General features: G+C 41.2%; 1 protein-coding gene across 21 annotated transcripts in view; it reads right to left on the bottom strand.

Annotated features, from left to right (window-relative positions):
* The window catches only part of kiaa1217 (KIAA1217 ortholog), a 111,785-nt gene that overhangs the window by 28,977 nt on the left and 68,039 nt on the right, over positions 1 to 14,769 (bottom strand). For 17 of the 21 annotated variants that reach the window (XM_032503532.1, XM_032503524.1, XM_032503529.1 and 14 more), the window contains exon 3: positions 726 to 806. The exons of 2 other annotated variants lie outside the window; for them this stretch is intronic. In XM_032503532.1, the coding sequence (XP_032359423.1) occupies positions 726 to 806 (81 nt within the window). Of the gene's footprint in view, positions 1 to 725; positions 807 to 4,942; positions 5,055 to 14,298; positions 14,492 to 14,769 lie in introns of those variants that run through there. 2 more of the 21 variants (XM_032503536.1, XM_032503538.1) reach the window with 2 other exon arrangements.

Raw genomic sequence — 14,769 nt, 5'->3', positions numbered from 1 at the left:
AATATGTAATTAAAATAATATAGCAAAAGTAGGTAACCATAATATAAACTATATTTAATAATGATACTTACTAACTATGAAAGACGATTTCAATAGTTGAAAGCCTGCATGATAACACACTGAAAGAGATCAAACATGACTAGAGATGAAGAATTTTTTATTTTTTTTTAACAGTGATAAAAGGATCAAGAATTGTGTCATCAAGATTAAAAGATCAGTTGGCTACTCTGTAATCTGATCTGCATGACGTGGCATCCTCAAGCCACAGCTACAATAAGACGATGTGCGACAACACTGCAGAGCCCATTGAGCCATTGTGCGGTGCTGTAAGGTGATCTGTACCGAGGTGGGACTAAAACCGAGGGGTCAGTGAACACTGGGCTCTTTATGTAATGCTCTTCTTTCCTGCAGACTTTTGGTGCTGTAGAGCTAATCCAACTGGAGACACAAGGACGTGTCCACCAGGGTATCTTGAACACACCTGTGTGCACACGCTGCTGTTCTCTCACACTCATACACGTATGGACAAATAAAGAATTTAAGATTTTCATATAAAGTGCAGTTGACTTTTGTGGCCAGAACTGGTTTCTCCAGGCAGCCATGTGTGCTTGTCAGGCACAGACAGGTCAGAAGAACGTTGGTCACACAGCAGATGTTAGAGAGGATGCAAACAGCCTGACACACACACATACACACAATGCAGATAAGATAAAAGGCTGACTAACTCTGTGGGGCAATTGGATTTTCATCAGGTACCTCTGAATGTCAAGCTCAGAGTGAAGGGAGGAGAGCATGCCCTGTAAAGACTGATGGGAGAAAAAAGGAGAGAAGGAGAAAATAAAAGGCAAATGGCTAAGACATGCCAGTGGGAGGGTGAGATGGAAAAAAGAAATGGGCATCACACAAAACAGAGGAACCATGGAAACAAATCTATGTCAACAGTAGACCAAAGAAAAGTAGAAAGAGGTTCTTCAACACAATCTAACAGCAGAGAGTATTAGCTGCTTAGCTTATTTGAGCTTAATCAGTAGTGACATAAAACTTGTAGAAACTGCACCACTTGATTGTTTCTATTAATTACATAAATTGCTATCATCAATATTTTACAGTATACCTAGAACTTTTCCAACCACCACTGTTCTCATCTCTAAATGATATGATAAGTTATAGTGTGCAAGCCTTCACTGTATGTGATGCCCCTTCACAGGGACCTGACAAACAACTTTGAAAATGACCTTTTAAAACAGATGGGTTGCATGGAGTTGGCGTGTCACCTGAAACCAGACATGATGGGAAATTTTATCTGAGCACTGAATGATGTATGAGCGTATTCAATAGTGGTGGGTCCAAACGGCCCTCACACACTGATGTTCTATCTTCTCATACACTACTGTGTCACCATTAGGAATGCTGACTCATATTGGCTTCCTCCATCACCTATAGATAGTAATTATGTCCGAGTGGTCTGGCAGTGCAATCCAATACTTTATGAAATATCAAAGCAGAGGAAGAAAAACCTGCATTCAAAATTCAAACTATATAAATGAACGATCATGTTTTATGATGATGAGTTTATTGCATGAAAAATACTTGGTGAAGTAGAAATGCTTCAGACATCAGATAGGGTTGGGCTAAACAGCTGAAAACAATATAACACAAACTTTTGAAAAACAAAGTCTTTAATAACAAATTTTGTTATTGTTGTTAATTAGAACTGGCTGGAATCATTACTTTGGGGAACACAGTTTTGTAAAACAATTGCATGAAATGATCATCAAACGTTTATTTAGACACAATGGGGCAGCTGGAGAACAATAGCACGTAAGAAAATGATAGTTGAAGTGAAAGCAGTCACATTTAAAAGTGCAGGAAATTGCAAATGAGACCTTTTTTCTCCCTGTGGAAAGAAGTAATTAAGTTAAACCACTCCACACCAGTCCACATCTGACAAATGAGGTGTCCCCTTCAAAGGTCAACAGTTTAGTTTAGATGAACTCCACTATCTCAGTCCCTGCCTCTTTCTCATGCAGGCAGGCAGAGATCATCACTCTGACAAAGGCTACGTCTGATATTGCCTTCTGAAATGCCTCATATCAAATGCCACGTTCTGTTGCGGCTCACCCCTTCCCGCTTTAGGGTCCAGATGTGAAAACCGCAGGACAACCACTGATTAGCGCCGTAAAACCTGCTTCAACCCGCTCGTACCTACAGTACATTCCACACTAGTGATTTCCCCCACTTCAGTCAAAACCGTACAGCCCACGATTCTGCTTTTTCAGCAGCGGCTTCCTCTGTACGCCACATTTGCTCTGACAGCTATGATAAATGTGAAACTGAGACACCGGCATTAGCTTATACACAGGAAAAGTTATAGAGTTATAAAAAGAGCCCCTTGAGAGGAACGTGTCTAGAAAATTGATCCTGGTAGTGTCAAAGTAATCAGGAGATGATGGGTTGTTTGCAAAGTGCTGTGGCCAATGTCAGCAGGTGGCTACATACCTGTGTCAAATACTCATCATGAGTCAAGTATGTTGGAGCAGGTCTTGAAATTTAATCTAAATGCTCATGTTAAGTAGCTTTGATGCAAACTGGTGTGTTGCAGCAAACATTTGCCATCAATTGCAAGCTCACAAAAGTCACTATATCATGCATCTTAGGGTGCCTAATTGTCTTGAACACTGCTTGCAGCAGCTTTATATTAAATGGATGTCAAGTGTAATGTAATGTGGACAAGCGGTGATAACGCAAACATCCATGCTTGTAAAAAAAAGAGATAAAAAGAAAGTAAGTAGTAGTAAGAAATGTATGCTGGCTGTGTTCTCTCTGTGTGTGTGTGTGTGTGTGTGTGTGTGTGTGTGTTTGAAAGATACAAAGAGAGACTGACTGCATGCATGAGTGAGTCAGGCCATTGTTCCAGAAAATCTGACCCCAACCCAGGACATCCTGAAAACATTTATGCAACAGTGGTCTGACAAACTGCATGCTGTCATTATGAAGAAATCAGGTCTGTTTTTGTGTGTCTGCGTTCCCAAAATGAATGTGAAATTTACATTGTATATGTCAGTGCTGTAACATGTGTTATACATTACACTGTATTCTCTTACGATGCTAACATTTCTTAGTGTATCTGCACCTCCTGAGCTTTGCATGTACAGCATGGGTGCTTTTTATTGCTACCTGTCACCTGTCTTGACTATTATAGAGCTATTTCAAACTGAAGGGACAATGCATGATTTCACTAAGCAGAACAGATTATGTTATATCATGCAACCCTTGTCTTAAATCTTGACAGACAGGCTGACATGCAGAGCAGAGACGGGGCGATTAAAGTAAATCACGATTGTTAAGAATAATGGCAGCTACCGCCAGGAGCCTGCTGTGTCACTCATGTAGATTTAAGCTGCTAGAACATCATGCACCACACCTGCTGCCAGCCCACACAAAGTCTACTGATTGGTGCCTACTTTCTTATATAATAAACATAGTTGGGGTTATAATAGCTTTCTTATAACTTAGCTTGGCTTTCATCTTAAACAAAAAGAGGGCATTCTCCAGATCTCCAGATCTCCTGCATCTCTGCAATTGTGTTGATTTACCTTTTGGCTGCATATTTTTGGAGATCTGTGATAAAAGATACACTGCAAGTTTTACAAGTAGGGCTAAGAAGTCAAAGACCAGAACCAGAGAAGCAAGTTTCATTCACTCATTCTATAAAGTCTTTCCAGACATGAAAGAATGTAAACATGAGAGTGGAAGCTTGTGTGGTTTTAAACACAAACTCCAGTGTTGTGGGCACAGCCTTCCACTTAAGATGCTAATTTGGCGGAAATAGAACTAACTGTAATTACCTGGCCGGATCTGTACGGCAAACGCATAAACAGAAGGCGAAAGTTCCGCAGACTGAACACCTTAACACCACTTCTCTCATACTGATACATTATTCCACTAAGATTATTAAGGCAATGTAGTAAGCATCAAATTGGAGTACAGTATTTTTTTGTTGTTTGTGCCCTTGACCAACACACTGAATCAGTACTGTCCTCCTTTTTAGCATTGTCTAAAAAGTTGAAGTGTGTCACAGTTTTTCCTCAGAAATAGGCACAGTCGCTGTTCAGCTTTGAATAAATAATAAAACCCGTGTTAATCAACCAGTCAGCGCTCAGTCCGTATGCTGTCTGTGGTCAGACCATCATCCTTTGTCTCCCCTAGCCTTAATGACATTATGCCAAAATCCCCTAGTCATCCATTCCCATTCATTGCTACCACATCCCTCTCTCCCTCCCTCCTCTGATGCATTCCTCCTCTAATCCCTCCATCCAAATCCCCAGATGACCTTCCAGAGATGGGCTTGCTTGAAAATTGGTATGTTATAAGGAGATGACTTTATGGCGTCCACAGTCAAAGTTAAGACAGTGAAGGTGAAGGCAGAAGTTCAAGACCCACTAGCTACCCATTTATAATCAAAAGACAATGACAGAAATGACAAAACAATAACCACAGTTGTTATCCCATTAATAAAACATTACATTGACAAGTAAAATATAATCAAGTAGATCTGTCATTCAGACGGAAAATGACGTGCACAATCCCAACAGGCACAGTACTGTGCCTGTTGATCCAGTGCACAGAGGAGGCAAGATGACTATCTCTTCCGCCACTGACATTTCCAACAACTCAGCTACACCATCTAATTGATTTCATCCACTCACGCATACATGATTTAGTCACGGTTATCACCAGCAGGCATCGACCACTTGAATGAAGGGGGCTACAGTAATCAACTTTGTGTGGCCATCAGATACAGTATTATCAATGGGAGTTTGTATAGTAGGAAACACCATCTTGAGTTGCCACACTCTTTAAACGCAGTGACATTTTTACAGCATTTCTAAGTCAAGACCATGTTCTAAATTATCTTAAAAAGCAGAAATGTAGTATTTACCATAATCCCACCTGCGGCGATCTCCTTCCAGCAGTATGAGACTGCAAACAGGGTCACTTCCTCTACTGTTATTTCAGCCCTTGTAGTGCTTGGTCTGTACAACTGCCCTGTCCTGTTCCCTTTCCTTTCTGCTTAAGCTCACGGTGGAAGCCCCCCCATTCAATGCACACACCGCCCCACATCCTTAACTGTGGAACAGCACAATACAAACACACACAATCCACACCTGGCGGACAGTAGGGGAAAGTCACTGTTTGAATGTCTGGTTATGCAGTCGTATACCATTGTATGAAACAGAGATTGAACTAGAGAATGAGGGCCGTCTGCATGAATCACAATGTTATTCTATTCTAGCAGCCAATGAGTAGAAAATCTGATCACTGAAACAGTTTTACAACTCCAAATGTTTCCATTCAGGGCTGAAAAATTATATTTTAACATGGCAGCTCTAACACTAATCCCCATGTACAATCTCAACTTCCATCTCACTGCCCTGAGGCTGCAGCTGAAGACAGTCCCAAGGAGATAAGACCCTGCTCTACCCTCAGGGATCCTGAGAGCCTATGCACGATATACCAGACCCTTGTCCTATAGAGCACACACACACACACACACACACACACACACACACACACACAAATTCATAGTTTGGTGTCTGAGCAAATTGTTGGACAATTTTTGTGTTTTTATCAACATATGTTATACACATTTTGAAGAATCGCATTAGAAAATGTTGATGCAAATGGAAAAAAGAACTGCAAAAATGCAAAAGAACTTCCTTAAATTAGCAAAAACGTGTTTAAACTTGCTTGAGGAGTTGTTGTTTTTTTACCATTTTTGAAAAAGAGTTAATACGCAAAATGGGAGATGGAAACAGCTTTGCCAAATAATCCCTCAGTCACATAAGCTACACGAGACAAGGACAATGGCAGACTGCCATTCATTTTTAATTGGAGTGGTCGTTTGCCAGCGACAAGCGACAAGCTTGACTGCCAATCTGAGGGAAGGCAGCATGAGGGCAGCACGATGCATGTACGCTGGTTGCCCGAAGAAAATCGTTAAAGATGCGGAAACGCTTCAGGAAATCGTATTTCTGTATACATCTGATATGTTTGGCTTTTTATCTCATGTATTTTGTTACCGCTATCGAGAAAGAAATACGTTTAAATCCAAAAACATTGTTCTTGTGACTTGACAATTCCTCTGAAGTGACTTGTGAGACGGTAGGGGGAACAGCGGTGTCCCAAGGTAGAACCAGAGAATTTCTATTTATTTTTGCCAAGCAACTAGGAGTAGGCTAACCACGGCCAGGAGCGCCCATCAAGCGAGTGTGTGTCACTGTTTTTTGTAGCTAATGTGACTGTAGGGTAAGTTGTGAACGAACATGTAACTCACATGACAATAGACCCGGTATTCCTTGGATATTGGAGAATTGGGATATGGGTCCCATCCAGTGCGCGGTACACATGTGAAACAAGGTGCGTACTGGAGTTGCGGTGCACTATAGCTTGTGCCTCAGCGACATTGGGTAAATTGATAAATTCATTCAACAGCTTGAATTGTATGGCCCTGCACACCATGTATAAACAGCGGTAAACGGTTGTCTCGCTCACACCAAATGTCTCTACCACAACCCTGTATTGGCCAATCCAGATGGCCAACTTGTACAATGTTACCTCTCTCCATTTAACCAAAGAAATTAGCTTCTTAACTCTTTGATTTAGCCAGCCGGTTTGCAATCTACAATTATGAGTAACATCAACTTGTGACGAAACTACGCTTTGCGTTGTCTAGTTTATTTGCTCTGAACCAGTTAATGGAAACGCTTGTAATTCACTTTTCTTTTTTTGCAACATTTTAAAAGTTTGCTTAAAATTTCCTAGAGAAATTTGTGTTGCTAAGTGTTCACTTTGCTGTGTTGTGGTTTGAGTCACAAATTCAAGTCAAGGTGTTGCATAAGATAAAAAAGTCCAGACTTAGACCAAGACTGGCAGATCATTTACTAGTCTTGCATGCAATGATTTGCACACACTTACAAGTGTGCACACATTAAAGTCTCCCCCCGTCTCGCTCACAGTCTCTCTTGCCAACCAAATGCATACAAACTATTTGCTGACGGGGCTGCAGGACCGTGATCTGTCAAGACTTGTTGTTTAATATCACTTCAAAAAGACCAAAACACTTACAACGTCCCAGAATAACGTAATTAATGTTTGATTTTCTCTCATACCCGCGCACGCACACATGCACGCACACACACACACACACACAAACACACATACACACAGAATCCCTCTATAGGGAAACACAAAGAGCTGCTCATATGCTCATATTTCCAATGGCCCATTTATATGACACGTCCTCACATGAACCTGGACCTACTCCAGAGAGCGTCTCTCCTGGGGTTAAAAGAAAGGACCTTCCAGGTCTAATTTGAGCCTCTCTGGGTGTATATCTGAGAATGTGTGAATGTGTGTGTGGCTCCGAGCCTGTGGTCACCAAAACAAAGAGGGCTTTCTTCTCTCAAGAGAAACCGGAGTCCTGCATCCTCTACAGCATGTTGCACACACATAAACGCACAAATAATCTAATGCAATCAAAAAGGCCTAATTCAACTACTGCCAAAGCTAAAGTAAATTTTTGCACCTTTTTTTCCACTGATAATGTATTGGAAGTTTTGACTGTTTTTGAATCACAGTATTTTGTCAAGTGTCATGTCTCCTTTTTTGTCCCATGAAACCAGTCTTGATAATGGCTTTGCTATTCATGCCTAATTAACAAGTCACCGAAGACTACATATGCTCCTACAGTGAGCCTAAGATTTATTACACCCATTCTCCTAGAGGATAGCTTCTCTGTGCGTCTGTGTGAGTGTTTGTGTAGAAGAAGAGTCAGATAATCAGTAGTAAACTGAAGTTTTTATTTAGCTTGATAGAACTGCCTCCAATGTTTTTGCATATCCTGAAAAAATGATCTGTTACACATCACTGTAATGTAAACACTGTCAGCTAGTTTATTTTATACTTGAAAGTTAAATTCTATTTTCTGTGCTTATCTGTAATGCTCATTTGTATTACTGTGTATTGTTTTTCTTCCTGTCACTGACTGGTAATTACATGCATTTGACCGGTTTTTGACCTCTAAGACACACAATAAGAAAACCCTGCTCACACACACACACACACACACACACACACACACACACACACACACACACACCTACCACACCAACACACACAACCCACTCTCAGATCAAGATGACTCAGTCAACCATTTGTGAGAAGTCACACAACTCCAACTCTCACTCCAGCACGCACTGATGCTTAAGGTGCTAAGTCACCACCAAGTTTTCTCTCTGTTAGCTCCCATGTTAACACCACCCGCAAAGTAAAAACATAAAACAAACCCTACATAGCAAGGGCTAAGCTGAGTAGCTTGGGATACAGTACATAACATGAATACTTGAGCCAAAGTTGAGGTAGAGTATGGTGTCAACCCTGAGGAGGCAATAAACTGCAGCACATACTCCACTTCTGTCAAATGATCTAATTTATTACAGATTCCATTAGCTGCTGATGTCTGAAATATATACTTTCCCACTCTATATTTACTTATTTTCCAGGTGTTCCTTGCCATCTATGTCATCATGTTTAGTAAAAGAAAACCATGCCTTCTCATTCTGTCTGTTAAAAATGTATTTTAAACATCTAGTAAAGCAATTCCGACTTTGAGCCAAGTTGCTGCCGTGCTTTTCTCTATCCCACACTCCACTCCTTTATCTCCACTGAAAAGGGCCAACAGGATATAAAGCACAGGAGATCAAAATGAGGTTTGAGCCAGATGCTTTGAGCTGGTCCCTTCTGTGGTGAAATCATCATGGTGTGCCTCTGTGTTGGATTTGCCTTTTGAAGTTAGGCTCATACCTTTGGCCCAAGGTGGAGTCCAGATGTCGGGTTGCATGCAAAGACTTGCAAAGCAAAGGAGATGATAAAGATAGAGAAAACAAGGCCCCCCCCCCCCCCCACCCCTCTTGCTTGCTCCCCATTTGGTTTTGGGGCTCATAAAGCTTTGAATCTCTTTCTCATTCCCTCAACCTGACTGGTGTCAACATATTTTGTCCTTTAACTAACCTTAGCTGTTAATCAAAGTAAATCAGTTACTCAATCTAGTCTAATGACTGGCATCATCTATTTGACAATAGCAATATGCCTGTAGCCTCGTGCCTCCTTTATATATCAAACAAACCTAAAAGACCAACCAAACAGGTAAATACCGTACATCTGGGAAAGATGTGACATTTGAGAGTGGATAGCGTGCAGGCTACTCAGTAACTGACAATGCAACTAATCAAATGTTATTAGTTGGCAGCATGTACATACTGCATATCATTTATGGCCAAAACGTTGCTAGATTAAAACCTCAGATGTGTTTTTTGCCACCACTGCACTATGCCGATGTAGTGCAACATAGCTATGCATTAGCAACAACAGCCAGTAGAAATAACTGTTATTACAGGGTCACTTTGGTCATTATTTTACACAAAAATCACAAGGATGTGCCAATTTGACCATGCATACATGCAATGCTTACAAAGAAAACCTGGAAATACTGTGCTTGTTGCCTTTAAGCAGTTTTAACCAGCAAAAACACTGACAAAAGAAAAGGCTGTTAATACATTGATGCCGTTTTGAGTCCTGTAGATAGGAAACAGTGGGCATTATCATGTAATAATATTGTCCTTGTCCTTGTTTGCCTTCTCTGTATTGTTACAGTTTAGTTGGGACGACAGCAAAACTGATAACATAAGTCAAGAAGAACCCTCAGGCTAATTGCACCCAATGGAATGTAAGGGCATAAGGTCAGAGACATTTCACCTCTATTCTCTGCAATTCTGGCAAGAAAATCTGAACTTTTTAGGATCCTCATAACGACTACCTGCCTGTTAAAGCAGAAGAACAACAAAAGTAACAACTCTGACTTCTGTTGTTAACTAAGGCCTGGGCTAATACAGCTCTGTTGTGCTAGTACACTGAAAAGAGCTCAGACCTGATTAGCTGGTCTGATTAACAGACTGGCATTGTGTTTGTGTGTAAAATTCTGTCTGGCTTGACTCATTATCAGCAGTGATCAGATGCAGGTCCATCAGGGCCTTCTGTCAGAGCAGATTAACCCCCCGCACGCCACTCTGGATTAGACACAGGCTTGGCGCCACTCCACGGAACGCTTGTCCTCTCAGTTGGGGTGCTGCACCCCAAAAAACCAACCCCCGACCCTTTTAACTGGCAGGTCAACGCATGCCCGTCATTAACCTTGTGGTTCTTGTTTGTGTTACTCGCGGTAGCTCTTAAAGTGTCAATTCATGAAGAGTTAGCAGATGCCATTAAAAAACAGTCCTGCTACTGATGGTCAGTGGAGGAGGTTGGATGATTAAAAACAGATGTTTTGCTGCAGACCTGCTGCACACAGTGTCTGATTGTGTGATTTCAGACACAAGGTGCAATAAAGGCTACGACAAAGAGGTGCTTTGTGAAAATATCCCATACGTGTTTCAGTATGCAGTAATCTGCATGTGTGCTTCCCAGATTACCTCTGTCAACTCTTGTGATACTGCATGCATACTGTGCCAAGAGCGGAAGACATTGAGTGATTATTCTTCTTTGTACAGTTTAGATAAAAACAGAAACAACACTCCCCCAAAACTCCCTCCTATTCTTTGATCATTGTCAGATCACTTGCAGGGAGGCAATGCATGCTCGCAGCTAGTGTTATCTAGCTGACCTTGGTTCTGAGGAGCAAGAGTGTAGCATGGCCAGGAGCCCACAGAGAGAAGTATGTGGGGGGCCGGCCAAATGTTGCAGTTCCTCAGAAAGACTCAGAGGGAGAGTTTACAGTACATTTACTCTGTTTATAATGACAAATGAGTGGTATTTATGTGGCTTTGTTTAACATGAGTTGGTGGGAGGGTGCAGCTCTGATGTGCCATCTTATTGATGTTGTTACCAAATGCAGCATGTTTAATTTATATCACTGATCGGCTTTTGACTTCCTGCCCAACTACTACTTCTGAAAAAGGATCTCTGTTTGTGTGATCCTTTTCCAAGGCTTATTCACTTTCTTTTGTTCCCAATTCAATGTTTTCTTTTATAAGACAGTCATGACATGTATTTTTGGTAAAGCACTTAGTAAAATCTATTGAATGAAAGATTATAAGGTAAAAAAGTTCATTATCATCATCATGCACCCTTTTACCCTTGACTTTTTATTTTTTATTTTGTGATATTAAAAAGCTATAGGGCTAACAGGGCCTTTTAACATCAAAGAAGCTATATTAGCCCAACGTGTTGGTAAAGACTGACTTTGATTGATAAAGAAATCATAACTCAACCCAATTCAAAACTGCCAATAATAACCAACACATGACATATTACAAGACAGTTACCTACAATAAATCATGTGTCAATGAAGAGAAAAATGTAATTGTAAAATGCTGGACTCAAATCAAATGTTCTGCTTGTTCTATGCATTGAATTATGTGTTTTCAATTTCAACAGTTGCACGGAATCTGGGCGTTTTTTAGGACAGATGGGTGCCATCATTTCAATGACACCCAGCCCAAAACGGGTAAAAAAAAACAACAACAAAAACTAAACTAGAGCACATTTAAATGTCTGAAGCAAATTCAAGACACATCTCTGGCTAAGTACAGAACATAAAGTAATACTGGTGCTAATTTATCAACAATAGATAACAAGAAACTGTATTGTGATATAGTGAAAAATTGTCCCACCCTTTAAGTCAGAAATCAAACCATCTTTAGTTGTAAATTAATGAATAAAACAATCTCATCTCATTTGCTTATCTTCTTGGCAACAGAGGCAATGATTCTCGTATTGTTCAATTCTGATTGGTGCATAGAAAGACGTGACATCACTTTTTTTCAACACATCCCATTTACCCAGTAAACCACATACTGTAGGTGAACTACAACATTAGCAGTTGCCAAAAGAATTGCACTGGAATACAGTTTACCCATTTTGACACTCACACAGTTACCATAATCTGTGCTCTCGTCAGCCAATGGTTTATCACAGTTTGGGGGTAACAGACCTGTCTGTCTGTCTGTCTGTCTGTCTGGTGCCCACAGCTGCAGAGATTTTTCCTAACATGGCCGCTAGAGAAACCAGGGGCCTAGCTAGTCACAGCTCATCGCACAGAGACACACAGGCGGAAGGAGGGAATTCGGTGAGTGTGTGTATGTGTGTCTGTGATCGGTCAAGCGGTTCAGTTTGTGATTGTCAAAGACCCTGCTGAGCAGAGAGAGAAAGAGAGAGAGAGAGGGGTTAGAGGATGGGTGGTGGTCAGGCCAGTGGGATATTATCTCATCTCCCTTGGGTGGGATCCAGGTCTTTGCAAGCCTGATGAGGAGAGGAGGAAATTAAACCACTCCCTTTTGTTGCAGGTTTAAGGATCACAGAAGGAGACAAGGAAACAATCGAGGGGTACCATATATAAGGATAAGTCAGTCAGTGTGTGTGTGTGTGTGTGTGTGTGTGTGTGCAGTCATGCTGGGAAGAGTGGGGTCATCCACCTTTCAGACTGAAGCGATATCATCTTCCCAACCTCCGCTCCGACCTTGGTGAATCTCCGCCTTTGTAACTCAAACCTCCGGTGACAATTCTTTCTCACCTCTGAAGCATGCATTGTTGCTCCTGACGTTGTCTTTCCTGTATGGTCGGCACTTTTGTCTTTGTGAGAACCTTCCTCCCGCACAATCTGTCAGCCACTTGACTTGTTTTCTTGTTCATTACAGCAGAAGAATTACACCTTCCCAGGACACCAAATGATAAACGCTTCAATAAACTTGTCATTTTTGTATTTGTTTCATTTAATGTTCCACTGTTTATATTAGCAGTGAATGAATGACTTCCTTTTGACATCTTGAATAAGATTACGCCACATACGGTCTTCAATCACCTTTTTTTCATTTATCAGCAATATGTTGCAGTATTTGCCAGAAATTCATGCTCAACCCAGTCTGCTTAGTGACAGCATCTTGTATCTTCTTCCCTGACATGATAAACTCCTGCGTCACTCAAACCTCACTCCCAACATCTGAATGACATATGAGGAGTTTCATCCCAAAATCAATTTCAAAGTGCCATGTCTTAGCCTACAGACTGAAAGTCAGCACCAACAGATCATTTTATCTCTCCATCGTCTCATTTCAGTGTTTCAGCAGCTGAGGGAGGAACCTACAAAGAGTTTTATAATTACACAAACTGGAATACAACTTGAGATTTTCTTTTAACAGTAACTCCAAGAAAGCACTGTCAGATGAGGAAGCTCCAAACATAATTATCTATGACCCCGGAATGACCCAAAACATATTTTCCTACAGACCTACAGTACAGGTTCCTACACAAGCAAACAAAAATAGTCTTCCTAATGCTGGTACTTACACATAGTGAACATATCCATCAATCCTGGAACCATTAAAAGCAATACAATGAAATCTAATGACATGAAAAAGCCAAACTCCAAAGTCCAGTGAAATTAGTCAATACAATAATTAATTCACTGCATGCCAAGAATGTGAGGAAATTCAACAGGAGCCATTAGGTTATATAGAAGTGATGGCCACTACAGGTTCCTTTTGACAGACTGTAGATTGTAAAAGTCATCCTGGATCTTTTTCAAAAATTGAATTGACACTAAAACACATTTAAAGACATATACAATTACCCTACTCACTAAGTCGCAGTTATTTGTTCGTAAAAATCCTTCATTTTAACATGAAGCCATTGCAAAAACGTGCAGTTTTAGTAATAGCGGTAACTAACAGCATAACAATCAGTTTTAACTGTCAACATTGTCTCCATAATCACACCCACAATCAATATCTTGCAAGATAAAGACGCAACCTTAACTTCCGTTCGCAATAGATCGTTTTCTTTGCAATTATGGCTACGTAATTGCCATCTCTTTATGATTATAGGGAGCTGCACATATGCACCTTATGAATGATTTACTGCTGCTGACAACCACACGCTTCACACTTAATAAACATTGATAAAGAAGTGAAGGAATCAGTTGTGCTCGTTTTTTTCTTTCCCGATAAAACTCGTGCGCTAAGTTTTAGGTTCGCTTCTTGGAAGTTTTGCAGCACCTGACAGCCCGCTGGTGAGCACTCTGCTGCAGCACAAACACTCCGGGGCGTACCACACGTTGCTAAAAAGCGCAACAATCCATGCATTAGTGTAGTCGGAGGCTACTTACAGACACGCAATGCTGTTTTGAAAGTCTGGGGCTGCATTGACTGCATAATGGACAGCAATTTTTTTCCAACAATGTCCTACCTTTTGTGCCGATCTGCCCGGGCGTTGATGTGACAAGTTTATTCCCTCTGTATAAAAACTTTATTGCTATTCCTCTGCGGAGCCATGCCTCCAGACATTCTTCATAACCATCGCCCTGTTCTGCAGAGCAGCGTTCCTGCACTCAGCTCTCACACAGCCAGTCAGTTCGCTCCAGCAGGCACCTACACGTAACCTGAGCCCCTCCAGCTGTGACATCACGAGTCACTATGGCAACTCTGACTCCACCCCAGTCCGAAGCTGAATTTACCTGTCTGACTACTATTTAATAACAAACTCTTTCCACCTTTTCAAGGTGTGCACTCGATAACAACAGATAATGTACTGATAATTTGTTGATGTAGCCTATATGCACACGTGTAGCCTACCGCCAAAAACACAAACACACACACGCGCGCACACACACACACGCACACGCACACACGCACACGCACACGCACACACACACACACA

This window comes from Etheostoma spectabile, chromosome 22 (genome assembly GCF_008692095.1).
Source record: "Etheostoma spectabile isolate EspeVRDwgs_2016 chromosome 22, UIUC_Espe_1.0, whole genome shotgun sequence".
NCBI lineage: Eukaryota > Metazoa > Chordata > Actinopteri > Perciformes > Percidae > Etheostoma > Etheostoma spectabile.
Note: the sequence above shows the minus strand (reverse complement) of the source record. Positions and strands in the feature narration are given on the sequence as shown.